The sequence below is a fragment of the Polypterus senegalus genome, chromosome 5, assembly GCF_016835505.1.
Source record: "Polypterus senegalus isolate Bchr_013 chromosome 5, ASM1683550v1, whole genome shotgun sequence".
In the NCBI taxonomy this organism is placed as follows: domain Eukaryota; kingdom Metazoa; phylum Chordata; class Cladistia; order Polypteriformes; family Polypteridae; genus Polypterus; species Polypterus senegalus.
In genome coordinates this window covers 64,782,682-64,810,362 of record NC_053158.1, presented here as the reverse complement: position 1 = coordinate 64,810,362, position 27,681 = coordinate 64,782,682, and the positions used below count along the sequence as shown (strand labels likewise).

At 37.1% G+C, this 27,681-nt stretch overlaps 1 protein-coding gene across 3 annotated transcripts in view; it reads right to left on the bottom strand.

Annotated features, from left to right (window-relative positions):
* greb1l (GREB1 like retinoic acid receptor coactivator) overlaps positions 1-27,681 on the bottom strand; it is a 211,799-nt gene that overhangs the window by 37,368 nt on the left and 146,750 nt on the right. For all 3 annotated transcript variants that reach the window (XM_039754721.1, XM_039754722.1, XM_039754723.1), the window contains 9 exons: positions 26,586-26,714; positions 22,706-22,840; positions 22,415-22,612; positions 15,461-15,641; positions 15,189-15,378; positions 13,960-14,093; positions 7,643-7,982; positions 7,156-7,271; positions 439-674 (listed from right to left, as the gene is read on the bottom strand). In XM_039754721.1, coding sequence (XP_039610655.1) covers positions 439-674; positions 7,156-7,271; positions 7,643-7,982; positions 13,960-14,093; positions 15,189-15,378; positions 15,461-15,641; positions 22,415-22,612; positions 22,706-22,840; positions 26,586-26,714 — 1,659 coding nt within the window. The remainder of the gene's footprint in view (positions 1-438; positions 675-7,155; positions 7,272-7,642; positions 7,983-13,959; positions 14,094-15,188; positions 15,379-15,460; positions 15,642-22,414; positions 22,613-22,705; positions 22,841-26,585; positions 26,715-27,681) is intronic.

Here is a 27,681-nt window from a genome sequence, read left to right as displayed (position 1 = left end):
TCCAGCCGTCTGGAGTTTTTGTTTTTTCTGTCCCCTGGCCATTGAACCTTACTCTTATTTGATGTTAATTAATGTTGATTTATTTTGTTTTCTTATTGTGTCTTGTATTTTTCTATTCTTTATTATGTAAAGCACTTTGAGCTACTGTTTGTATGAAAATGTGCTATATAAATAAATGTTGTTGTATTTTTCCAATAATTTTAATGGTGCAAAATGACCCATTATATCTGTTTCAGTTAAAGTTGCCAATAAATATCATTAAGTTCTGTCTTAATTGCAAAAATCAGACTTTAAATGTTCTTCTTGAAAGGTATAATTGACATTTCATAATATTCCTATTTAATGACAGTTGTGCAGGCAGTAAGGGTCACTGACTACTGTACTACTACTGACTACTGTATTTTTGTCTGGTGATTATGAATAAAGGACAGCACTAACCTGAAGTGCCAGTCACAGCACTTCCATTGCTCTGTGGTCTCTCAAGGTCAATATTAAGGTCATCACAATCATGGTCCCTTTCATCTCGCTGCTTCTCTGGCAGGTTTACAGCTCCTAAAGGATCCTGGATTGCTACCTGTGAAACATATGTACATGCTAGGCCAATTTCCTGCTCCAGAGCTGTACGTGTTACGTAGCTTGAGTCAATCAGCCTAAGATCACAGTACTTCAGGGATCTGTGCAAAAACAATGGCATCAACATTAAATCACACATAGTTTAAAAAATAAAAAAGAATGAAGCCATCATTAGTTTAAATAACTATACATGATCAAAATGCAAAGTACTACAAATTGATGCTTGCATATTATGAAATGAAAAGCTGTGGCAGAAAGTGGCTCATTCTGGCAGACTTCTGATTAAACTACTGCTCAACATTTAATGTAGCACAGCTGTTCAGGAAGAAAGGTTTTTGGCTATATCAGTTTTATTCCATATTTCCCAAGCCTACTATATATAAATCTTTTCTCTTTCATCCAGTTTCTGAATAGGTTCTTTCCATTACACCATCACAGGAAGTCTCAGCGTATCTTGGCACCATTAGGCACAACTCAGGAAACATCTCCTGAATTTACCAACACTTTGTAAGTCAAGCCAGTTTATAGTTAATGACCACCATTAGGGCAAGAGGAACTGAAGATGGACACATAGATGGCTATCCAATATAACTGATTTTTTAGAAATATAGATTAAATGTCAATTGCAAATATAGGGACACTGCTTTTGCTCAGAAAAAGGAGCTTACAAAAGTGAACACTTTAAAACCACATTTCATATTGAGTGTATATTTCTAACACTCACTTGGAAGACAGACATTCATGAAAAAGGGGAACAGAACCAAATAAGGGAGGACACCAGCAGTAAAACAAAAATAAAGTCAGGAGTAGACAGGTAAAAATACAAAAGACAACACCACAAACCTGATAATTATTTGCATCAAGGATATGGTAAAGGTATGATTAGTATCTGCTTAAATAACAAAGCTCATAAGTGCAAAATGACTCAGATAGTAACCAGGGGCCTCATGTATAAACGGTGCGTACGCACAGAAATATTGCATAAGAACTTTTCCACGTTCAAATCGCGATGTATAAAACCTACACTTGGTGTAAAGCCACGCACTTTTCCACGGTACCTCATACCTTGTCGTACGCAAGTTCTCCGCTCAGTTTTGCAGACTGGCGGCACCCAGCGTCAAAGCAGTGCTACTGTTCCTGTGTGGTTACTCTTTATTTTCCTGACACGGCTTTATAAATACACTGAAACTAACTGCATATTGTTTATTAGTGTAATGCATCTGATTGTAATTAACTTGTAACAATATAATGGTCCAGGGAATAGCCATAGTATTCCAAATACCATAACTGCTTTAGCGTTGTTACTCTAACTGCACCTTCTTCTTTCAGCTTGCCCTGTTAGGAGTTGCCACAGCGGATCATCTTTTTTCATAGTACTCTCACTGCAGCACTCAGAGTATTTATATCACTGTATCTTCAAACTGTATGTTTTGAAGAATCAGCGCTTTAAGCTTACAGATGGCTTAACGTGTATTACAGAGCGGAGTGTGTGGGGATCGGTTACTTGGAGAAAGAAAAGCAAGGACTGCATGGGCAGCCATGCCAATACTGTATATACTGAATATAAAACAGAAAGAGAAAATAACGACACAGCTAAAAATGCAGCGGCAAATTTTGACAAAAGTTAAACGCTTGTGTCATGAGCATGAGGCGGCTATGCAGTGTCCGCAACGGATGTGGCCATCCACTGTGCATAAGATACCATATTGACATTGGACTTTCTCTGTTGGACAGAGCCGCCCATGAGTACTGCTGCAATAAGTAATTTCATCAAAGGTCGCACACAATCAATAACATGCTTTAACTATCATCATGAAAATAATATCACGTATACATCTCAGTATTTTAGTTATTCAGAGAGCTATAATATCATGAATGTAATGGATTCTGTGTCCTGTCAGAGGAAGAGAGCCGGTTTAAGAAGCAGGTAGTGATTCACACACATAGAGCACATAGAAGATCAAATACAAAACAAAGCATTTAACGTGCTACTTTAATTGCGATGTGATTTGAGAAACTAGTTAAACAATTTTAAGATGAAGTTTATTATGTTCTATTTTAATGACAAAATAAACTACGTGATTAAAGTGGAAATTTCGAGATTGAAGTTGACATTTCGTGCTTTTTTCCCACTGTTTGTCTTTTTTTCTCTGTACCCTAATAAGCTTTCATATGACACTCAGACAGTGGGCTACAACTCGCCTTTTCACGGCGACTTTGATATGTGACTTCTTTTTTATTTCCAGCACTGTGCGATTTTGTGAGCGTGAGCTTTCAAGTTTCTCCAACACGCTATGTCACTCGATCAACTTCCTTTTGTTGATTATACCACGGTTTAATTAAACAAATAGTATGTTTTTCCTTTGCCTCCACTTGATATTCGCTGAAATTCTTATATTTTCCCCGTGCTTTTCCCATTGTCTTTTCACAGAAGGCTGCGCTTAAGGGCGATTTATATTGATTTGCATATTCAAAGAGGCGTAATTGTGGGAGGAGTAGGGGCGTTACATAAAACGCGTGCACGAGCATTACTTTTGACGCTGATCGGGATTTATGTAGCGGAAGAACGTAGAAGTTGGAGTACACACAGATTCCTGCATCTGGATTTTTCTGTGCGTAAGCACATTTCGGCTTTTGTGCTTACGCCATGTTATAGTGCAAATTCTACGCACGGCGTTATACATGAGGCCCCAGGTAATTTTTGTAGTCATATGTGGGTATGGCCAAGTATAACAGTATTAAGCAGAGAAAAATTAATTGAACAACTGTTAAAAATGCCAAGAAAATAAAGAGCTACGAGCTAATACATTACTCAGAAATAATACTTTGCCTATAAAGGTACCCACCCCATTGGAAATGTTCACATTTTATTATTATATAATATTGAATCACAGTGGGTTTAATTTGACATTTTTGACACTGATAAATGTAAAAAGATTCTTTAAAAGATAAGTTTGATATCTTCAAAATGTCAAAGTTATTTCTTCACAATCATGGCAAATATTAGTTTGCCACACAAAATTTCTTTCTGAAGTGAAGCATATTCTAAAAAAAAATCTATTCCGCTCTTATGTTTTATAGTGGAACTTATAGATACCAGGGTTCCGTTGTGGAAAAATGACTTAAACCTTAGCGAATATATCCACTTTGAATCAGCAATGGTTTCAATGTAAGAAAACATTGCTTAAGCATTTCTGAGGCTTGTGACAACAAAAGTAAAGTGGCAAAAATACATTTTATCACAGATTCACACAAACCAGGTTTCCATCCAAGGAGTTTTTGCGGAAAAATATTTAGCGCTTCAAATTTTAGCTGATGGAAATGCTAATTATCGATAAAATGTTGTACATGTCGACATAATATTTTTCCGTTTAACTTTACCGCATAAATTCCATATCGATACTTCAGATGTCGCAAAAGCTACACTGGAAACACTTTTTGTCGGAAAAAAAGGGCTTTAACGCAAATAAATGTGTCACATGATACATTTTCATCACGTGCAATCAAAACGAGAATAGCGGAGTGGTCACATGGTCTGATGAAGAGACTCGTTATTTCTTGTGATGAGCCAATGCAGTAGCGGATAGGCTGGATCTCCTGCTACCAAAAGGGGTACCTGAACTCCCTCCACATCAACTGTAGCCTGGGGGTGTCTCTCAGGATGTCTAAATAATACAAAAACCGCAAAGGTAATTTACTGTTCCAGTCAAAATATTTAAGAAACCGTGTGTTTCATTATCTAAACATTTTTTTCTTATTATCAAATGGCAGATGTTTTAGCATATATGAGAAATTCTCTCATTAATATTCTTTAGTTTTTTTTTATTAAACGTCGTTAAATTGTATTAATTCAAATTTCAGTTTTAATTAAAAACCTTAAGGGAAGCAGGTTACACTACTAATTCAGTTGTTATCGCACTGAGAAGGGATGTTGAAAGGTAGGCTCACCTGTACAGATCCGATGCTGCAAAAACAGCTGCATCATCGGCACTTCCAGGAGTGCCAACGCAAATGTCTCGTTTCATGCACCTGTCATCAACAAGGGCCTGGAGAACAATAGATGGCCACCCTTTGCGATTAATGTAATCGCGTAGCCTTCCGTCGGGGGAAGAATAGGCACATGCGTGCCATCCAGCGCACCGTAAATCTGTGGCACAAGATGCACCAAGGAATTGCGGTATGCAATTTCATTGGCCTCCGCTACAGTCGGAAGTCTGATATAACGCTGCATTCATTTTTCTTTAATAGCGGTGCACACAGCATATACACATCGATGGACGGTAGTTTTACTAACCCCAAAAGTTTCTCTAACTACTCTATACTTGGCGCAGGTTGCCAGCTTGTAAAGGGCGATGGCAATCTGCTTTGGGGTTGAAACCGGTGGTCGGTGACAACCTGTGATGGGCGCAACATCAGGACTGATGAATCCACACAACATCTCAAACATCGGCCGTGTCATTCTAAAATGTTGCAGCCAGAGATTTTCTGTGAAGTGTCTCCCCACCACCTCCTCCCAGAAGGTCTTATTCCGTCGTCTCTCCCATACCCGTAGGTTTCAGCGCACTGGGGTACTTTCTTCGAGCTCTAGGGCTATCAGACAAGCAACTGCTTCATTCTGCTGTCGTCTTCGGATATTATGTACAATACCAATTATTTGTGAAACTGAAATAACAGTAAGCTGGCAAATTTCAAAAAACTGTCTGAATAATCTCTCCATTTCTTTGTTTAGTGGAGGGGGTGTAACGTGGAAAACAAAAGGTAGATAATTTGCGACATACACAAAATTATGTATGGAAACGGCTCAAGGGCAGATTTTTTTTCGCGATAAAACAAAACTTATGCGACAGTTCGTTTTGGAGGGGATGACGTCATCACGCACACCATTTTATCGATAAAAAGCCAGTTGGATGGAAACAGGCTGGAGACAGCAAATTTTGCACATTTGCAAACATATATTCTGTTTGTCGATAACAAAACGTTGCAAAAAACTGGATGGAAACTTGGCTACAGATAGTTTTTCTCAAGGTAAGCATTCACTTCTTACTCAGAAATATCCTTTAATGTTCACGTAAAAGCAGATCTCTGCAAAGTAATCTATACTAACTAGAAACGCAAAACATAAAATAACTATGCACAAGTATTCAAGTTAGTATTTAGTAGATGCACCTCTGGCAGCTGGTCTCTATCAGCTTTGCACATCTAGACACTGCAATTTTTTCGTTTGCAAAACTGATGAAGCTCAGTTAGGATGCGCTGGGGATTGTGAGTTACCAGCCTTTTCTATTCCAGACACAAATTCTAAGTTGGATTGAGATATGAACTGTGAATCAGCCACTCACTCCAGGTCGCACCTGAAACGCAGTTGTCTGCTCAGTCTCTCAAATCTCAGCCATTGAAGCTTGGTGACCTCCCTCAGTAATCTTGTTGCATGATCACTCTGTGGCCAGCTCTAGGTCGACTTACAGCTTTGCAGTACTCTTTCTACTTCTTAACGATGGATTGGACTGCAAGGGATATTCAGTAACTTACATATGTTCTTGTCCCCATTTTCCGACTCAGGTTTTTCAAAATACTTTTTTCTGGGAGTTGTTTGGAGTGTATTAACACTATAATCAATTGAAACCACTATACTACAGACAGGTAATCTCCATTGGCTATTTATGTGACTGTACCAGTGATGATATGGTGTGTCATATTACAATACTTGTGCAATCAATTATTTTCTCTTTTTTATTTGCTATGCATTTCTATACTTTGCACAGATGTGTTTTTAATTTGACATTAATGAGTCTTTTTCTATTGATCAGTGTGATTCAAAGTTGTATAACAACAAAATGTGAAAATTTCCAACAAGGTGAATATTTTTTAAAGGTACTGCATGGTCGAAATGGTATGCTACATTTTTCAGACTAAACCAAAGTAGGGTAATCATCATAATCAAAAGTAAAAGCAACTGAAATTACCATTTCCACCTCCTCAGAAAACAAGGAATATTGGAAAAATAAAGGATAGTATAATAAAAACGGTGGTATTGATAGACTATAACAACTTCTGTCACAAAATAATAAACCAGGTCTATAGAGATCTGAATTATTTATTTAATTTTTACTTATATAACTGCAGAGACACACATCAACTTACAGTATTAACCAGTGTGAAATGCATTGTACCATCAGTTGATTTAGTTATACTGTATCACAGTTACTATTTTCCTTTCGACTGGAATGATTGACAGATCAGAACTTTTTGAGTCACCACTATTTATCCTGGAGTTATGGCTCTGACTTTATTTATTTAAGTTTCTTCCAGTCTAACATTTTCTGTTTAAATAGCAGGCTTTTGCAAATATGTTTAAAAGGTGTATACATTAATGCTAAAACATTGATAAGCATTTGTATTAAGTCCAATGTACTGCTGCAAGCTAAATAATTCCAAGTTTTAAGTGGTCTTCCACTGTATAAAAATGTCAATATTAATCTTATATTTTGTTGGTTATATCATTGTAGGGCAGTTTCAGAATCTTCTAGTCATAGTAAGAAAGATATTAGCAAAAAAGTTCAAGAGAAAAACCCTTTTACTTACCTGGGAAAAGTTTCTCCAAGGGGATCCTTTCCAGTAAGGATCAAAATACAAGGCAGACCATCAAGATCCTCATAGGTGCGAGGGACCCAGTCTTCATTTTCAAAGCCTCTCCATGCCTGTTTGAATGAAAAACTTGATTTAGAACCATCTTAATTTAGGAAACCTCAACAGAATGGCAAAGGTGAATCATATTTACTTTATATAAACTTGAAAGATTTGATATGCTGTGCATATAATCTGAGGGTGGAGAGTCTGTCTTAACAATTACAAAAATGTATAGGGCACAGATGATTCTACATGTACAAATAAAAGAAAACTATAGGCTTATATTCACAACTTGTAACAAACAGTCAATGAAAATAATGTGTTTTTTTGGTGAAAAAACTTGTATGCGTATAAAATACACTACACTATAAACTAGGATATTTGCCATCTGCTCAACTTAAATTCTCTTTAAGCCCTTCTGTTAACTTTGGTAAGTCCTCACCCTAAGTCTGGCTACAAAGTGCTTGGCAATGTTGAGCTCAGATGTGGGGTTGCCAAGGATGATCTCAAATCGATATTGGAGCCCCAGTTTATTGCGGACCTCTTCCAGTCTTTCTCTAGCCAGCATTGCCAGTTGCAACGAGGGCACTCGAATAAGAAGCATGTGACCAAGGCCATTCTGGTTTTTTCCAGGTAAACTGATGAGGTCATCCACAATGCTCAGTGTCTCAGGAGTAGTGTGATCTCGAAGAGATGTCATAAAAGTCAGTGCCATCATTGCCTCTGTATACTGCTGGATGAGGAGGTAACTATGAATCACCATACTATGCAGTCTTGGGTACCTATAAATCAAGGATGGGGGAAAGAAATCAGCAATTATTTTAGCAGTGTACAAAGCAAAAATTTGCTTTTAGAAACTTTTATAATTTTACAACATTTTAGGTTACAAGACACAATAATGCTGAGTAGTGCATCCAAGTTACTTCACTGTACGCTTTATATGTGACAATAATCCACCTTAATAAGACGACAAGTGTCTGTGTATGTGTTGTATGTCACTTGGTATGGGATTCATAGAAGCAGTTCCAATGTTTGTCACGTGCCATCTGTTGGAATGAAAAATGCAATGCATTTTATTACTATAATGCATTTCAAAGTACATTCTATAGATGGTGCACTGAAAATGTTAATGCCCAATCCATCCAACAAACAGTAATTGTCAGACAGACAGAAATCAGCTTATCCATCTTAATAAATGGACAAGTGTCTGTGTGGGTCTGTGTGGTTATTATGTCTCTGTTATATATTATTTGATATGGGATTTGTAAGTGCTAATGTTTGCCATGATCCATTTGTTGGAACGATACAATGCATTTTATCACCACATGCATTACAAAATAGATTCCAATAGATGGGGCACCACAAACATTAACGTGCATCTGCCCAGGCCTAAAAATAAGAAAATTGGTCTTGTAGGCCTATTCTGTTGTCTGACATTATATGCAGGCAACAGCAGCATGGCATTGACTTTCCTTCACTCTCTTGAGCCATGTGAAATGAGATATATAGCTGTAACGCTTATCTATACTAATAAAAGGCAAAGCCCTCACTGACTGACTGACTCACTCACTCACTCACTGACTCATCACTAATTCTCCAAGTTCCCATGTAGGTGGAAGGCTGAAATTTGGCAGGCTCATTCCTTACAGCTTCCTTACAAAAGTTGGGCAGGTTTCATTTCGAAATTCTACGCGTAATGGTCATAACTGGAAGCTATTTTTCTCCATTTATGTAATGGAGTTGAGCTCGAAAGCCGTGGGGGGCGGAGTTTCGTGTGACATCATCACGCCTCCCATGTAATCACGTGAACTGACTGTCAACGCAGTGCGTAGAAAACCAGGAAGAGCTTCAAAAAGCGCTGAATAAAGCATGCATTATACAATTGAGAAGGCAGCGAAACAATAAGAAGCGAGCGAATGACATATACAACCATATTCATGAGTGCTGCTACTTCGGAAACAAAGCAAGGTGTAAACCTAAAGTTTAAATTAAGTTCATAGACAGGCTGCCGCTGGCGTTTGTCATGCCCACGGGTAATGCGGGATACAAGTTTAATGAGAGGACGCAGGATATAAACGAGAGTTTTGATCACTTTGTAACTAAGTTAAAATTGCACGTGAAGGGCTGTGCTTATGCAAATTCCGAGAGACTGTGTTTGTGGGGGATTGACACTTAAGGTGGGTGGGGGAGTCACGTCATCATCTCCCCTCCCATTCACCTCATTTCGCTGTGAGCTGAGCTCCGTAGCTAACGCACGCAGTGTTATGGAAGCGACTTTGTGACGCTGCCACCAAATACTCACAGAAAAATCCACAAGTTAATACACATGCTGTCTCTACAGTTTCTCCACATTGAATCCTCCAGACACTACTTACAAAAGGTTACATTGATAATCGAGTTACGTTATTTTTAAAATGTTTCCTTTTCTTAGCACAAGCACAGCTGAGAAGCTTCGATGCATGTGCTCCATAACGCGTTAAAAAATCACACATTTAATCACACTTTGCAATACAAGCAAAGGGGAACTTATGTCAATGCATGATTTCCTGGTACACCGATTACATTGATCAGCGCTTCCCGATTCATTTTACCCTCGCACACCCTTGGTTTGAGAAGAAGAATGAAAAAATATGAGGTTAACACAGAAAAACAGATCACCAATTGAAGCTTTATGAATAATCGATTCGCCATCAATAATTGTTTTGGTAAAGCCATACTCAGTGTAATTCTTCATCCATTTTATAATTTTTCCGCCACTAGCCACGATTAAATGAATGGTAAAAAAGTAAGAGCGAAGCGAGGGTGACTTATTCAGGCAGGCAGGCGACAGCTCAATAGCTCGAATTTGGATATAAGTAGGTTCTATTTAGTCGCCAAAAATATCTTTGTTAGGAATGGAAGTTGAATTTAGTCTTTAAATTTCTATGGTAAAGAAAAAGTTATGCAATGATGACTACATTTAACTATATAAAGTCAAAACTTGATTATATAAAGTCACTGTCGGAATAAATAAAGTCAAATCTTGAATATATAAAGTCAGCACTGGAATATCCATCCATTTCCCAACCCGTTGAATCCGACCACAGGGTCACGGGGGTCTGCTAGAGCCAATCCCAGCCAACACTGGGCGCAAGGCAGGAACCAATCCTGGGCAGGGCACAGGCATCATTTTCAAAACATTCACCGAACAGTGTTTTTTTAATTTATTTTTCTAAATAAACTAAGTTTTTGTTCACTTAGTTCAGTTCAGAGTCGTTTCAATCAATAGATTTTGACTTTATATATTCAGGAATGAGTTTATATACACTCACCTAAAGGATTATTAGGAACACCTGTTCAATTTCTCATTAATGCAATCATCTAATCAACCAATCACATGGCAGTTGCTTCAATGCATTTAGGGGTGTGGTCCTGGTCAAGACAATCTCCTGAACTCCAAACTGAATGTCAGAATGGGAAAGAAAGGTGATTTAAGCAATTTTGAGCGTGGCATGGTTGTTGGTGCCAGACGGGCCGGTCTGAGTATTTCACAATCTGCTCAGTTACTGGGATTTTCACACACAACCATTTCTAGGGTTTACAAAAATGGTGTGAAAAGGGAAAAACATCCAGTATGCGGCAGTCCTGTGGGCGAAAATGCCTTGTTGATGCTAGAGGTCAGAGGATAATGGGCCGACTGATTCAAGCTGATAGAAGAGCAACTTTGACTGAAATAACCACTTGTTACAACCGAGGTATGCAGCAAAGCATTTGTGAAGCCACAACACGCACAACCTTGAGGCGGATGGGCTACAACAGCAGAAGACCCCACCGGGTACCACTCATCTCCACTACAAATAGGAAAAAGAGGCTACAATTTGTACGAGCTCACCAAAATTGGACAGTTGAAGACTGGAAAAATGTTGCCTGGTCTGATGAGTCTCGATTTCTGTTGAGACATTCAAATGGTAGAGTCAGAATTTGGCGTAAACAGAATGAGAACATGGATCCATCATGCCTTGTTTCCACTGTGCAGGCTGGTGGTGGTGGTGTAATGGTGTGGGGGATGTCATTTCAAGGACTTAATAAAACTAATAATTCTTTGTAGAGAAAGTATCGATTTCACAAACGTAGAATTTGTAGCTTGATTCAATTGGGCTCCCAGTCGCTAGTAACTGATAAACTTTGCGTGGTGGCTAATGGTAAGTGAAAAAAAAAGCATACATCAACAATCATGTTGAAAAACCAAAACCCTGGCACAACTTGGTTAGATTTTCTAAACCAAGCCAATGTAGCTATGACTACTGCAGCATTTTCCCTGCAAAACACATCCACATGCAACAGTGTTCAGTGTTGAGTGACACCAAGAGGAAGTGGCGAAAAAAGGTGGCTTTATCCAAACAAGAAAAAGCAGCCATAAGGGAAAAGGTTCAGGTTACATTATTACACCAGACAAAATGGACAAACAATTCATCAATTAAAAAAAAAAAGCATAAGTCTATGTTGATTACTTATATTTCAATCCATTTTACAAAAGTAGAACAGCTAGTGACCCTATAAACCTATAATGTTAAATGGCTAAGGTGAAAAGTAGTGATGGCTATAAGAGAAAAATCAGATAATGCCTGCCATTGCTAACAAGTTGTGCTGCCCCTGCATAGGGCATCTTTTACTTTGCAGATCACAGTCCACATACTTAAGATGACAACGCAAAATTTAGCCACAGCTAAGCATTTCAATTACATTAGATGAATTTCTGTCATACTGGAATTGGAGCTTTTGGAAAAACCTTACAAAAATAATCAAATTATGTCACTAAGTCAACTGTCTGTGCTAGATTCCAAATTTATATCTCTGTGGGTTTAACTAATGCCTTTATAAATCAAATCAAAGTGGTTTTATTCTGAAGACTCAAGAAAGAGACATACACCCATATATCCTACTATCCGATTTCTAACCTGATATAGATAGATAGATAGATAGATAGATAGATAGATAGATAGATAGATAGATAGATAGATAGATAGATAGATAGATACTTTATTAATCCCAAGGGGGATAATGTTGTTCATTGCAGTACAGAGCTGGTCGATGTTCTGGTAGCACAGGGCACAAAGTAGGAATCAAACTGAACAGGGCACCACACCATCACAGTGCACACTTGAGCACACCTCACTCAAGCCACAGCAATTTAGAGATGCTACTATAGCAGGCAAGGCTTTGCAATATGATAGGAAAATTACCCAGTGGGAAACATATAAGTAAACAGAGCAAATGTGCCCACTCAAAGACTCCACAAACATATCATTATGAAATCCACTATAAAGGTAGTTCAGTATTTTTCAAATCAGTTATTTCTTCACACTCCTGGTATATATTAAGTTCCTTCATGAAACTAAAGTCTAAAGTGAAGCCAATTTTATATATGTTTAAAAAAATAACTAGCCTGCTCTTGTGCTTAATAACAACAGCCTGTGCCCCATTATGAAAAATGCCTTTAATCTGATGCAGAGCCACAAAGTCCCAAAGCACTGGCCAATGCTGGATGGGGCACCTCAGGGTCCCCTCAAGCACACATGACCATGGTAGGCAACTGAATTGAAGTATAAAATTAACGTAACTTATAAAAACTAATTACTGTACTTTGTAAACAATCAATTAATTAAACAAATAAAAAACTAATTGTTTTCTATTTATCTGGGTGGGATACTGGTACAATGGTGAACTTTGGTTATTATATATGTTTGCTCTTTGTTCTTGTGTCCCTGTAGGTGTTACATGATATAGAATGTAACACCAGAAATGTGGTCAAAAGTCAGACAGAGCTCAAAACTGTAAGGACAAAGAGAATGAGACACACCAACATCAAAGTTAAAGTCGAAATTCAAAAAGGTGTTCAAAGACATGATACTTGGGCCTATTTGAGTTAAAATGAACAACTGAAAGTTGTTTTAAGTGATTAAGTGTATCCACGGACAGACAGCAAGTAATATGATTATTGCCATATTTAAAGCATCCTATCCTGTGGCAACAAGAATGTAGCTGAATTGAATTGCATAAACAACAAAAACAAGGTGTTAATCTTTGTCAATTTAAGTCAAAATAAAAAATAAACCACAAAAACTAAATCCTTAACATAAAAAAGCATTAACCGAATAAAATGATATGTATAAAATGTCCTACAACACTTAGAATAGGATTTTCCTGAGTGCTTTATTATGTATATGCAAGGATATATGATGATTTTACACTAGTGCATGGGTGTGCTCCCTAAAAGCCTGTTCTTCTGTTTAAAGTTACTTCCTGCTTTTAATCTGAGCAGGTTCTAGCTCCCCCACAAAAAGGAAAAAGCAGAGTTCAGAATATGGAATAAATAGCATTTAGCACCTTGCATACCCGGTTATCACTAGATTCTTGCTAAGCATTGTGAAAACTCAAAATTACACCTAAAACTATGTCTGTAGTCTAATCAAAATGGGATTACAGATTGAATTCTGATTAGTTAAAAGTAATTACAGATCTCTAATTTAAGTTTTAAATAGTTACAATGTAATTGTAGGTATCTAAAAACAAGAATTAGCAACAAAAATGGAACATTAAATAGTCTTGCCTTTCATTCATAAAAACATTAAGAATAACAAAATGCAATCACATAGCACCAAGAGAATTACAGATCTTTAAACCATGTCTACCATAGTAGTACATAATCTGTCTGATGTCATGTTTTACTTGAAACCTGGAAACAAGCGTCATTAATTTAGCAAGAGGTGTCTCACTTACTTTTCTAAAAGTGTGTTTACCATTTTTTCAAAGGCATCATCGCATCTCAGAAGTGGACTGGACACTCCCCAGTTCAAAGATCTACTATATTCATTTAGACTGAAATATACCAATTCCTCTGTGCTCGATTCCTCCTGTACATCGAAAGAAAATTAGATATGTAGTCAATAACTAACTTGTAAAGTGAACATCCAGAAAGTGTAACAAAATGTACTGTCTTTGGCACTGACATCACATTACAGATTGTTGCTGGATGGTGGGGGTTTAGGGGTGTTGTCTCTTGCAAGGATTAAAGTTTATAGCTAAACTAGGTGTTCAAAGATAATAAACACTTCTGAATTAAATGATGGTACTGTATATTGTGTATGACTTTCTGGAATACAGGACATATCTGATGACTAGAAATCTGTGTTACGAGTTTGGAAATGGGAGAGAAGCAGATACTCTTCTAAAACATAGTCAATAGGTACCACATTTAGCATAATTAGATTTATTTTGCAGTGCATTTGCCTTATTTTAACTTTTATATCTTGTATCATTTACCATGTTGTATTTACACCCTGCATGTGACATGCCTTTGTGGTTTAATTCTATACCTACTGTATGCATGGGTTTTAATGGGAACATTTGACCACATGTATACACATACTAAAGCATATAGGCAGCTTCCCCTCTTTTACTTCTTCAAGATTCTCTACTAGTACAAAGACACTTTCATAATGATAATGCCTCTATAATCAGAAGGCTGCACTGCAAAAAAACCCCATGTGGTTATGCAGATACCTGATGCTGTTGGTACACTTGACACTTCAACTATACCACTACACCAGGCTGCTAGTATTAAATGAGCTCCTGTTTCAGACCAACATAGATAAACAAGAGGTTTCTGTACTTTTGTGATGCCACCTAAATACAAATTAATATTCACTAAGACACAAAATACTTCCCTCTGACAGTTTTGCTCACATCTTATGTTTGGCAACATAAAAAAATCCTCATATTGTGTATGCTCAGTCACTCAAAATGATATTGCTCTTTACCACTAATTTTTATTGAGCTTAAACAAAAAAGGCATTTACTTCTCAATGGATGAATAAATAACACTATTTTTAAAAGCTCTAAAATTCAGACATGTTTTTACCTATAGTTGTAGCATACATGTTTACCCACAGATACTATGTAAAGTATAGTTTGTAACACTGCACCACTGTGAAAAGAATGGCACTTACATTGCACTGGTGTTGAGGCCAGTGGATCTCATTTGAAATGCTGATCCTGGACTGTTGTGTCTGCAGAGTGAAAGGGAAGGAACTGACCTGTAAGACCAACAGGTTTTGTGCATCCAGGACTTCCCTACAATTAATCACCCGGTCTGCAAGGCCTTGAAATTCTCCATGAGATGCTGACCCAGAGACCAGGCTATGGAAAGTAGACAGGGTTAGCATAAGGACCCTTTTAAACACATCTTACAAAAGTCACACCTTCTGTAAAATTTCTTTACCTGGTGAGATCAACATGTGAATTGTCATGAATGATAACAAACAGTGTATATGGACTCTGCTTCACTTTTCTTATAAAAACTTCAAATTTTCCATGCACATCATTGTCAAGGCGCACAATGTATTTTTCCAGCTTTTGATGACTTGTTATATTTTCCTCCAGGCCCAAATCCACCAAAACACCTTGAAAACAAAAAAGACTATACAATTAATAATTAATACTTTTCATGTCAGGTCGATAATTTAAAAAATTATAACAATAGTAGATTAAGTAATTTGATGAAAAGTCAACGGTCCAGAAACCTAATGAACTTTAACAAAGAGGTACTTCTTATTTTGGTAAGAAGTTTGATTACAGTACTAGCTTTCTACAACACCTTCTCCTCATCAATATGTAAAGCTTATCTGTCTTAATAAAACCAGTGAATAACCTAGAAATAAAATCACAAGGAAAATAAATCCTTCAACTAAAACCTAGAACTGAAGTTCCTGTCTTAAAATTCCCCTTTGCTGCTTTTCTGGTGATTATAAACAAGAAGCTATGTGAAAAATGAAAGTAAAGTGATAGTTATCATTTAGAACTGAGGTACTCAATTACAGTCCTAGAGGGCCACAGTAGCTGCAGGTTTTCACTTTAACCAGTTTCTTAATTAGAATCTGTTTATTTAATAATAAAGCAATCATTTTTTGGTCTTAGTTTTTGTGAACTTGTTCGTTATAATTCAGAAGCCTTTACTGCATATTTCTACATTGCTGCATTTCGGTTTTAATTCTTTCCTGTGTTAAAAGAAACTTCACCGTTCACTTGGGTATAAAGAATGAGTCAGGATCTATAAAATGGCCAGCAGCTTGCCACATTTTGCTTTGGTTCTTAATTTAGTTATCCACCACATTTAAGCAGCATTGAGCTCAAACTTAAAAGAAGCACCCAATTAGGGATATGGAAATTATGCACCGTATCTAAATAATGAAAACTGTTTTGTGCATGATACAGACTCAAGACTGGTCTATTGAAACATTACAAAAGTTAACTCATCTTACAAACAAAAAAGCTGCAGGTTTAGAATTCTTGAAGCCTATGAAAAAACTTGTAATCCCGAGCCACCTTAAATTCCTTCACACCTCCTCATTAGCATCTTTTGTTTTGCAAATGTGTCGATCAGCACCGGCAGGAGGCAGCCTGCTATCCCATCCTCCTCATTGACGCAGCTTTAGTCATACACAAAGTTCTCTCAGCTCAAGTCTGTTTATATGGGTGTGAAGTGCCTTGAATTGTATAGGGTAAATAATATATCACTATTTGGATACATTTCATGTGTGTTCCGTATCTACAACGAACCGTGTAAATGTTGCATGACAGGAAATGCGAGGCAAGAAATGCTGAACACATAACTAGAACAGAAACTGTTTTCATGGTTTACTAATAATTGGCCAAATGTTGATGTGAAGTATATAATGTGTGAAGACTGAAGTCAAAATATCAAATAAACACTTTCACAAAAGACACAGATATAACAAAACAAGTGCGCTTTTGTCAAGAATTTAAACAAAGTAAATTAAATTGGTATAGGGTATAACACACAGACATGCCCACAACATATATATCTGCTTGGCTGATGTAGAGGAAAGAGGTAGTGGTTCGATCCCGGGGTTTTCATGCATCAACTGTTTTGAGGACTGAGCTGCTATTATTACTACTATTACAGGATAAAAACATACAATTGATTTATTTGAGTCTGTAACAACTGGTGTAAATTTATGGTACTTGTAAAAGTTAGCATTTTGTTTCATTATTCAGTTTTATTCTCTCAGTCATGTTCATACTCCCCCGATCTGACACTGTTAGTTTTCAAATAAAGATGTGTTATAACAGAGGTGAACTCAGATGAGGATGAGGTTTCTACTTCGGAGAAAGAGAACAGAAGCCCTCCCAGCAAGAAATGTCCACTCACACATAAGAACAGCGCAGCTGCAACAGGTGTATAAGTGAAAGGTGGCACCATTTGGATGCAGCAAGACGCTGGGCATCATCCTGCCAATGAATCTAACACACGCATGTCCTTCAATGAAACAGCAGGGCTTATAGAGCTCACCAAGGTATCATGCAAATTCCTGCTTGTTATTATGTTTTGTGAAGGTCTTTATATAAAAAATATTTATATGTTACTTAAATAAAAGCCAGATCGAATGTTATTTAGTTATTTACCTTGATTTGTTTACTTATCTTCCTACAGCGTAAAGTCACAAGTAGACTGCAGCGCTTCCTGTGTTTGATCAACATGGGCATGCTGACAAAGTACATGTGCAGTGCTACAAAGTATGCGAATGACTGCAGGTGGACGCTCCTGTCACACTTTACACAACTGTTGTTACGGTTCTGCATCTGTCCAGAAACAGCTCCATAAGCTTTATGACCTGAAGTCTTTCCCCCATAGGACAACTGGCATCTTTTTCTGAATAAGGAGTGGCATATAATTCCTATATTGTTCCCAAAACACAGAACTTGGGAAATAACAGTTCACTTAATTAGCCCAGGAGTCCAATAAAAAAAAAAAGCAGAAGCTGGATGGAACAAAAACCTGCAGCCACAGTGAGTCCCCAGGACCCAGTTTGGGAAGCACTGATTTACAGTATCACACTAACATAAAAGAAAAGAAAGCTACAAAGTATCCTGGTGTTAGCAGACAGAGGAAAATCATTAAATAGTTCTCAAAGTAGAAGTCTTTGTGCTGTGTAAAATAAAACTATATGGAAAAGGTTCATAAAGATCTTGTTTAGTTACTGAAAGCAGGTCTGAAGTTCTTTAGTGACAACCCCCTCTATCACCTCTGCTAAGTATGGAAGGTTGAAGTTATGCCTGAAATATCAAGACAGAATGGATCAAGACTAGATTTTTTAAGAACTGGTATAACAGCAGCAGTTTTAAGGGAAGATGAAATGCAGCCTGAAGCTAGAGATGAGAAGTGAGACCAGAAATACCTGAGGCACCGAACCTAAGAAGAAAAGCAAGAGCAGCACTGAGTTGTGAGGATTTTCATTTAGTAATTAACTCAGAGACACAGAAATAATCAGTAATGGTGGAATCAGTGAAGAAAGGCTCAGAACCATCAGCAAGATTATCATTAGAGAGTTTAGAGGTGCTAATTGTAGAGAACTGTTGATAGATGTTATGATTCTATCCCAAGAAGTTTAAAAACAGCTCACATTGCTTATCATCTAGAAGTAGATGATATGAGAGGTTACAATTTTTGGGATTGCTACTATGTTAATTTATGATGGAAGAAATAAGAATAAAATACTTTACTCAAAGCATCCCTATAGTTAGGCATGTGTTCATTATAAGCCGGTCTCAACCAAAAACTACCTGTTGTTTTCATTAACCTAAGCTCTAGGGAGTATCAATAGTAAGGATGAGCAGCAGGAACCATTATGGTTCTTAGAGGGACAAACACTTAATTGTATTAGAACAAATGCAATTTTATCAAGAAACCATGCCATCTGGACAGGAGAGGACAAAAAAGCATACAGTAGTTTTCTCCTGTGCATTTGGAAAGGAAATGCAAGGGTTATTTTCTATGAGTTTACGATTAGAGATCCCAACCAACGAACACAAGACAGTAATATCAATAATACTAAAAGAACAAATATCTGGGGTAACAACATTTTGTGTGCCTACACACTTTTAAAAGATGCTGTCACTGATAGTATTTTCTTAACTGCATCCACGCATGAAGTTTAAGACAAATAGCATGATTGCTATGCACTGGTGACTACCTGCCTTTCAACTCACATTGGTCTTTTGTTCTGGTTCGAAACTAAATATGCATCTTGCACAAATCAGTCACCTTCAAGTCTCCAACTTTCATTCTTGACAAATTAAAGCGTTCTTGGAAAAGGCTTCACAGTCTATTTTTTTTGCCTGTCAAAGTTTTTACTGATAGCAAAACAATGTGAATTCACCATGCCATCTTTACTTGTAGCCAATGTATTCTGTCTGAAAAATGTCTATCTTACAGTTGTACTCCTATCTAACCTCTGCTTCACTCTTAATGTGTGCTATTCATATAGGCCAAGGAATTTTTTTTTAATTTTGTCCTTTTCCAGCTTACTTGTCATGTGGTTGATACCTCGTTAGAACTATTTGTTGTACTGGAAATCAAAGATACAATGCCAGCTATCAAAGTATCATGCGCCATTTGTTCTTTGACAACAAAGACACCCGTGCAAAATGTGTGAAAAACAACAGACTTGCTGCAATCTGCTTGCTGAAGGTGTATGGGCCCAAAAAGAAGTCTGTCTGAATTCTCAGTTCCATGCACCATAACGTGGAGAGTGGGCAAGATCATAAAAAAAAAAAACAATGTTCAAATGACATAGCGTTTTCAAATAATGCCGTTTTTATGCATGGATGTGTGTGTGTGTGTGACGATGCAGGTTCAGCTCCATGTTCCAATCGGCTGCTCGGGAGCCCTTGAACCCAACATCGTCGATAATGTTACCGAGATGAGCTAGACAGTGAGGCAACATAACAAGGGGATGATACAAAGTGCAAAAGTGCTTTTATTAAAAATCCAACAAAACAATGTCCAAATCAAAGTATTCAACATAAATAAAGTGCAGTGCCTTCTACAAAGTCTTCATTAAATAAATAATCCATAAAAACAGTGAAATTATGGAGGTTAAAATCATTAGAAACAAAAACAATCCTTTAAAAACGAGGTTAAAAAGCAATGCAGAAAGCAGTCTTCTAAAAACCAATTACAAGCCCAGTGCCTCTAATAAACTAGCGTCTCACCTGCTTCTTCCATTTGGGCCCTGCAGCAGGCGGGATGCTCTCTCAGCAGCTGTCCTTTCTTTCCACAACACAGGTCTGGAGGCCTCCCAATCCTGGCTTCGGTCTGGCACTCATCCTAGGCCCAAGACTTGGAATCCTTGATATCCAGGACACTCACACCAAGGACTTCTCCACCAAGCCTCCCGACTCCCGCGGCCAGTCGCCATTCACTGGTCACTCCCGCTACTCGTTCACTCAGCGGGAGCGACCACTACTACACCTCCTGGATGTCGGCCTAACACCCCGGCTTCCCATACAGGTGCCTGCGAGCGTTCGCTCACTTGCTCGCTCACCTGCACCGGCTCTCTCTCTCTCTCTCCTGCGTCCTGCTTTCTCCAGCTACCTCCATCTTTCTTTTTCCTTGTTCTCTTTTTGTTTTTCTCCCTCTTCTAGCCGACTCGTACTTCTATATATTGAGAAGGCATAGCAGCTGCAGCACATTAGCATCCTCAGGAACAATCACGGATGTGGGCAGTTCCTCACCTATGCACTTTGGTGAGAAACGCCCACACTGCAGACTGCCCTGAGATCCGCTACAGCCACCACGCCCCTTCCGTTAAGCCGCGAGCGCTGTGATTATTTATTTAATAAAACTGGCCTCTGCTTAGAGAGCTGTGGACCCATAACACCACAGTGTGCATATGCAAGAGAGGCAGAGGCAGATTTGATTTAATTTAAGTGGTTACTGGAATATAAAATAAACACTTTCGTAGAGGTATAATGAAACAAATGCGCTTTTATTCAACAATAAAACTGAATAACAAAAAAAACAAGATGCCAAGAAGACACAGTTGACCATGATTATTTTATAGTAAGCAAAAATGTACACCAGGTGGTACAGACTCAAATCAAATGTATGTTTTTATTATACAATAGTAATAATAGTAGTAGATCACTACTCAAAACAGGAAGAACCCAGGTTCGTACCGCTAACCTCTTGATTATGAATCAGCAGTTCTTACCTCTGCACCAGCCAAACAAACATGTCAGCTCTCTGTCGATTGACAGTTGGGCTTCAGTTTTTAGACATTGTCAGTAACATGTAAATTGAATGATTTATTTTTCTTTGATTATATTCTGGAATAAAAGTGTACTTGTTTTGTGTATACCTTTTGTGAAAGTGTTTATTTGACATTAGGACTTCAGTCTTCACATATTATACATTTCAGGTCAGAATTTTGTCAATTATTACTATAACATGAAAAAGTTTCTGTTTTAGTTATGTGTTCAACATTTCTTGCCTCGCATTTCCTGTCATCCTACATTGACACAGATCGTTGTAACAGGAATACACTTAAAATGTATGTATTCCAAAAAAATGATATATTATTTACCCTATACAATTCCAGACACCTCACACCCAGAGAAACATACTTGAGCTGGGAGAACTTCAACTGCGTCTGTGGGGGTGGAATAGCAGGCTGCTTGCTGCCAGTGCTGTTTGACACATTTGCACAACAAAGACGCTGAGGAAGAGGTGCGAGGGAGTTTAAGGTGGCCCAGCATTACAACTTTTTTTTGTAGGCTTCAGGGATTCTAGTGCTAAAGATTACACCCTAGGTGTATGTCAACTTTTGACTTCAACTGTATATCAAGATAATACATATTCAGCCAAATACTTACTAGAGCACCTAACACTAAAATGTCAAACAAATATTCAGCAAATTAAACAGTAATGTATTAAAGATCACATTGAATTGGTTGTATAGCAGCAGGTCATGGTCTTGGAGATGACCCTTCAAATCTGAAGTGTTTTCCCTTTTCCCTGAAAGTTTATTTCTTCATGCTCTGCAGACAGGGTAGACATTTTTCAAAAAAACAAAATAGGACCATACTTCAGACCTCGTCCTCTTCAATGAGTGAAAGAGCTCTAAACCATTATCACTGCCTTCCTCCATAGTTATATTAAATTGTTAGGTGACCATTTTACATACTATGCATGCTTCATTATGTATTTTTAGCAAATGCTCAAGTGTTTCAAAAACATAGTAATCAACAACAGTTACAGTATTTATTAAAATATAAAACAGTTTAATATCAGTCGAGAATTTCACACTGGTATACTGTAAAAACCAGTAGCCATTCTATCCTTACTAGTCGGACAATGGTCTTTAACTCTTACCTGATTGTCTGACTCTCTGTGCAGTCTGATGAACAAGGACCTCAGAAGGTGGTACCAAGATCAAGAAATCCACTCCAGAGAAACGGCCAAGATCCAGGCTGTGGCTGCCAGAGTCAGCAATGGAACACACCTGCGACAAAAGCTTACGAGCAATGTTGAGCTGTGGCGAATAGATCTGGAATACTTCCCCAGTAATGTCTATTGAATAAGAGAAGAATTGTCATGGAAAAAGAATAACAGACCTTTACATTAGAGTGAAAAAAGGGAAAGGAACAGCTGAACTTTGCCTACCTGCATTCCATGAAGGCACCATGGAAGCTGCCTCCTGGATCTGAACACAGTTATGAACACTTCCACGAAAAGGCACTACAACCTGATCTCTTCTCCTCTGCAAAAAACGGTCAAGCTGCTTTTCTAAATTATCTCCTAGAGAAATAAAAAGCCAAACAAGTTTCATTTATACTCCATTATCTCTCTATAAATTACCCTCTTTCCCAGTCCTCCCCACAGAGGTAAAAGTTACTGGCTCAAGTCAAAGTACCGTATATACTCCCGTTTAAGTTCTTCCGCGGATAAGTCAGGGCTTGATTTTACCGTATAATTTCCGATATTTTATAATGTTGGTCGTATAATTCGAATGCGGAAAACTTACGCTATTGGTCTAAGAGATTATGATATGCTAATGCGAACCTAAGAAAGTAACCACGGAGCATACTGCCTTTTATTTCTATGTATTGTTCCTATGTGACCACAATGTAATACCCCAACTATTCTGAAGTGACATTTGCACTGTTTTGTATTTTTTGTATCTCACACCCTCATACACCTTTATGATAAGAGCATCCCTTATCTACGATGGAGCATTCGATTAAAAGAAAATATGAAGCTAATATTTTTTAATGGCAAAAGAAATTGGTAACTGCACTGCTGCAACAAAATTCGATGTGTCTGAGAAACTGGTGCAAGATTGGAGGAAACAAGAAGATGTAAAAAAAAAAATGTAAGAGTTGTATTTATGAACTGGAGTATAAATCAGGGTCTGATTGATTTTTCAGGTTTCAAAACCCGACTTATACACGAGTATATACGGTAAATAAATGTTATTAAAAATAAGCCATTATAAACATTCTTGATATAAATTATAGGAAAATTGTTCTTGATCTGCATTTGTTAAATGATATCCAATTTACTATAATTTTATATAGTTACTCCAGGAAGTTGTTAACAATATTGTTATGAGCTGAGGATAAAATAGTATGGTCCATATAACACATTATCTGTTAATTCTGTTAATATCTGATAAAATTCTGTTAAAAAAGGAGAGATGCGATAACGTACATATTTTTATTCCTATTCTAAGTCACCAAAAGGACAAAACAAATAACAATGATCTGTACGTTCAATGCCTGCCAGAAAAGTTATTGTAGACTTTCTTCAGACACTGGCCTTACAGCTGAAGAATTTAACTATATACCACAAGAATACCTATATAGCCTGCACCACTAATTCAACAAGAAACCCTGAGCAAGGATCTTAATCTATCTTTATGCTAACTGCAGAAATAATGAGCAGCAGCACTATAGAATAAATATTATTAGCCTTGGAATGGTTTTTCACTATACAACCATGCTATATAAAACATTCTGTCACTATAAAGAACTTCAGACTTATTCAGTATATAGACAATGTGCAGTAAATACAGACTATTTTAGCCTACAATTCACACATGCTGTATATTTAATTAAAGCATTAAGTATGAACATACACTGTAAGGCTACGCGCTCACCAATATCCACCGTCTAGGAAAAAATTTACCTCATTAGTCACACTTTTTTGAAGCTCATATACAGTGGATGCAGAAAGTATTTAGACCTTTTCACTTTCTGAGAGAGATAGGCTCAAACTGATGAAAAAGAATGACACAAGCAAGAGGAACAGAATGGTCACCCATGGAGGGTACTATGTGGGATACAATGTTGGCAATTTTTTTAACAAAAAATCTTACAGACTGTTGATGATATATCAGAACATGTAGGAACAAAAGGATTAAGGAATTTGGTTATAGTGATAAATAAAATTGTAGGTGTATGACAATTATTTGCAGTAATATGAGAAAAAAACTTTGTTCTAGCATTTTTCAAAGCTTTCTCTTATGACTACTGAGAAAGAAGTCCTTCCGACAGGTTCTCCCATCTCAGCAGAAGACTTCTGAAGCTCTGTTAGAGAGACCATTTGGTTCTTTATAAAGCTCCCTGAACAAAGTCCAGTTACTCGGTTTGGCCAGCTGGACAACTCTAGGAACAGCCCTGGTGTTTCCACGTTTCTTCCATTTCACAATTATTGAGAAAACTGTGTTTCTAGGAATACTCAAGGCTTTAGAAATGGTTTTATATACTTGCCCTGATCTATGACTCACCACAGTTCATCACAGTCTACAGCAAGTTCTTAGAACTTCTTATCTAGGCTTTTGTCCTGGCATGCTGTGAATTGTGGGGCCTTACTCATGTGGACTCCAATCAGGTTCTAAACACATCTCAAGAACAATCAAAGCAAACAGTATGTACCTAACCACAATTTGAAGTGTTACAGCACCTTTCTGAAAGCATGTTTCACTTTCTCAATATGGATATAATGGCACAATTGTCAACTTAAAATTAAATCTACAACACAATAAAAAGTGTAGAAAGTGAAGAGTTTTTAATACTTTCTGAAACCCACTTTATATACAAGATATACTGTATATCTGTAAAGAGGGGCTTTCATGTGGTATAGAACTGTGAGAAATGACTGGTTTTTTTACTGCATTTATATGAAAATGTGTCCTTAACTACCTGGTCTTTTCATTTTAATAATATTTTAACTGTTAGTACTGTTCTTTGATGTGAGCAGTTTCTTTCATTTTTTGTCAGTAAAATGGATACAATCCGCTGTGGTATTGTTACAACTGGCTATGAACGTCCTACTGTTATTCATGGCATTGTCTTGGAATCTTTTGATCTTGTCTAATTTTCACAGTTAAAAAGTACTATTGACACCCTTAAACCTACTCTCAGTCCTCTTGATATTGTACCACCATGCCTCTTAGTGGAGTTCCTTTAGAATTCTCTGATATAATTCAGAATTCATTGTTCCATCAATGAAGGCAAGCTGTCCTGACCCAGATGCAGCAAAACAGGCCCAAACCAAGATAACTACCACCACCATGTTTCACAGATGGGATAAGGTTCTTATGCTGGATTGCAGTGTTTTCCTTTCTCCAAACATAACGCTTTTCATTTAAACCAAAAAGTTCTATTTTGGTCTCATCCGTCCACAAAACATTCTTCCAATAACCTTCTGGTTTGTCCACATGGTCTTTAGCAAACTGCAGACGAGCAGCAATTTTTTTTGGAGAGCAGTGGCTTTCTCCTTGCAACCCTGCCATGCACACCATTGTTGTTCAGTGTTCTCCTGATGGTGGACTCATGAACATGAATATTAGTCAATGTAAGAGAGGCCTTCAGTTGCTTAGAAGTTACCCTGGGGTCCTTTGTGACCTCGCTGACTATTACACGCCTTGCTCTTGGAATGATCTTTGTTGGTCAACCACTCCTGGGGAGGGTAACAATGGTCTTGAATTTCCTCCATTTGTACACAATCTGTCTGACTGTGGATTGGTGGAGTCCAAACTCTTTAGAGATGGTTTTGTAACCTTTCCCAGCCTGATGAGCATCAACAACTCAGAAATCTCCTTTGTTCGTGCCATGATACATTTCCACAAACATGTGTTGTGAAGAGCAGACCATGATAGATCCCTGTTCTTTAAATAACACAGGGTGCCCACTCACACCTGATTGTCATCCCATTGATTGAAAACACCTGACTGTAATTTCACCGAGGTTCACATACTTTTGCCACTCACAAATATGTAATATTCAATCATTTTCCTTAATAAATAAATGACCAAGTATAATATTTTTGTCTCATTTGTTTAACTGGTTTCTCTTTATCTACTTTTAGGACTTGAGTGAAAATCTGATGATGTTTTAGGTCATATTTATGCAGAAATATAGAAAATTCTAAATGGTTCACAAACTTTCAAGCACCACTGTACTCCCTTTAAACTGAAACTAAGGTATTTCATACATTTTAGATTTTTGAAAGGTAGGAAGACAGAAAAAAATCACTTTACCTAAAGATGTAGTTTTAAAGTGTGAAGCAAGGCTGCTAACTTTTCCAGTGATCAACTCGTAACTGATTTCTTTAAGAAATTCACTAGTTGTAAGCATGCTCTCTGCAAGTATCCGGGACTGATATTGACCTAGAAATAAACAAGAACAACAAAAATAAAAAAAGTGTCATAAAAAGAACTAAGGTGAAACCTTGAACATTTCTACAACTAAATATTAACACAAATGCTTTCATTCATTTCAGATACTATAGTAAAAAGGAATGCATTTATATGGGTTTTTACTTTATGTATCTTTTTGTTTTTGCCTCACATTTTTATCATTGAACTACTAATTTTATTGACTTTACTTCTTCTACATATTGTTGAATTGGTTGAAGAATACAAAAAATGGAAGAGCTGAGTTTTCTTCCTGATGACCAATGTTAAATGTGAAAAGGAAGTAAAAAGAATACAATTGAAGCAAATAATTAATAAACCTAATATAACTGTAATATAATATCTCCAACTGTATGAGACTGTTCTACAGCAGCAGATGAAATGTCAACACTTTATTACTGGGTGCTGAGTCAATTTACAGTTGCCTTACTCTAAAATGTACTCCTTTATATTTGAAAAAAAAAAAATCCAAGTATACCCATATTCAAATCAGTAGCCTCCCCGGGTCTATTTAACAACCAATGTAATTTTTATTAAAAAAGTAAAATGAAAACTGATTTAAAATACAATTTAAAATGTATTAAAACAAAATTATTTATACATACTCGCACACACACACATACTGTATATACTGTATATTACACATATATATATATAAACACACCGTACATTGTGTGTACTGATAATATGTATATTCCAATTACGAACACTGGTTACATATCAATAACTGAATAAATTATGGGTATGGAATTTTCTTCTTTATATATGCAGAATTTTTACATGACAACTAATGTAGTAGTACAATGAAAAAGTCAACAGAATATTAAAAGCTTTTCCTGCCAATTTTTAAAGATAAAAGGTATTATAGAGTGCCTTTTTATAGAGTACATTTTTGGCTTGGCCTCTTTTTTTGCCCAAAATAAAATGGCATCTCAGCTAT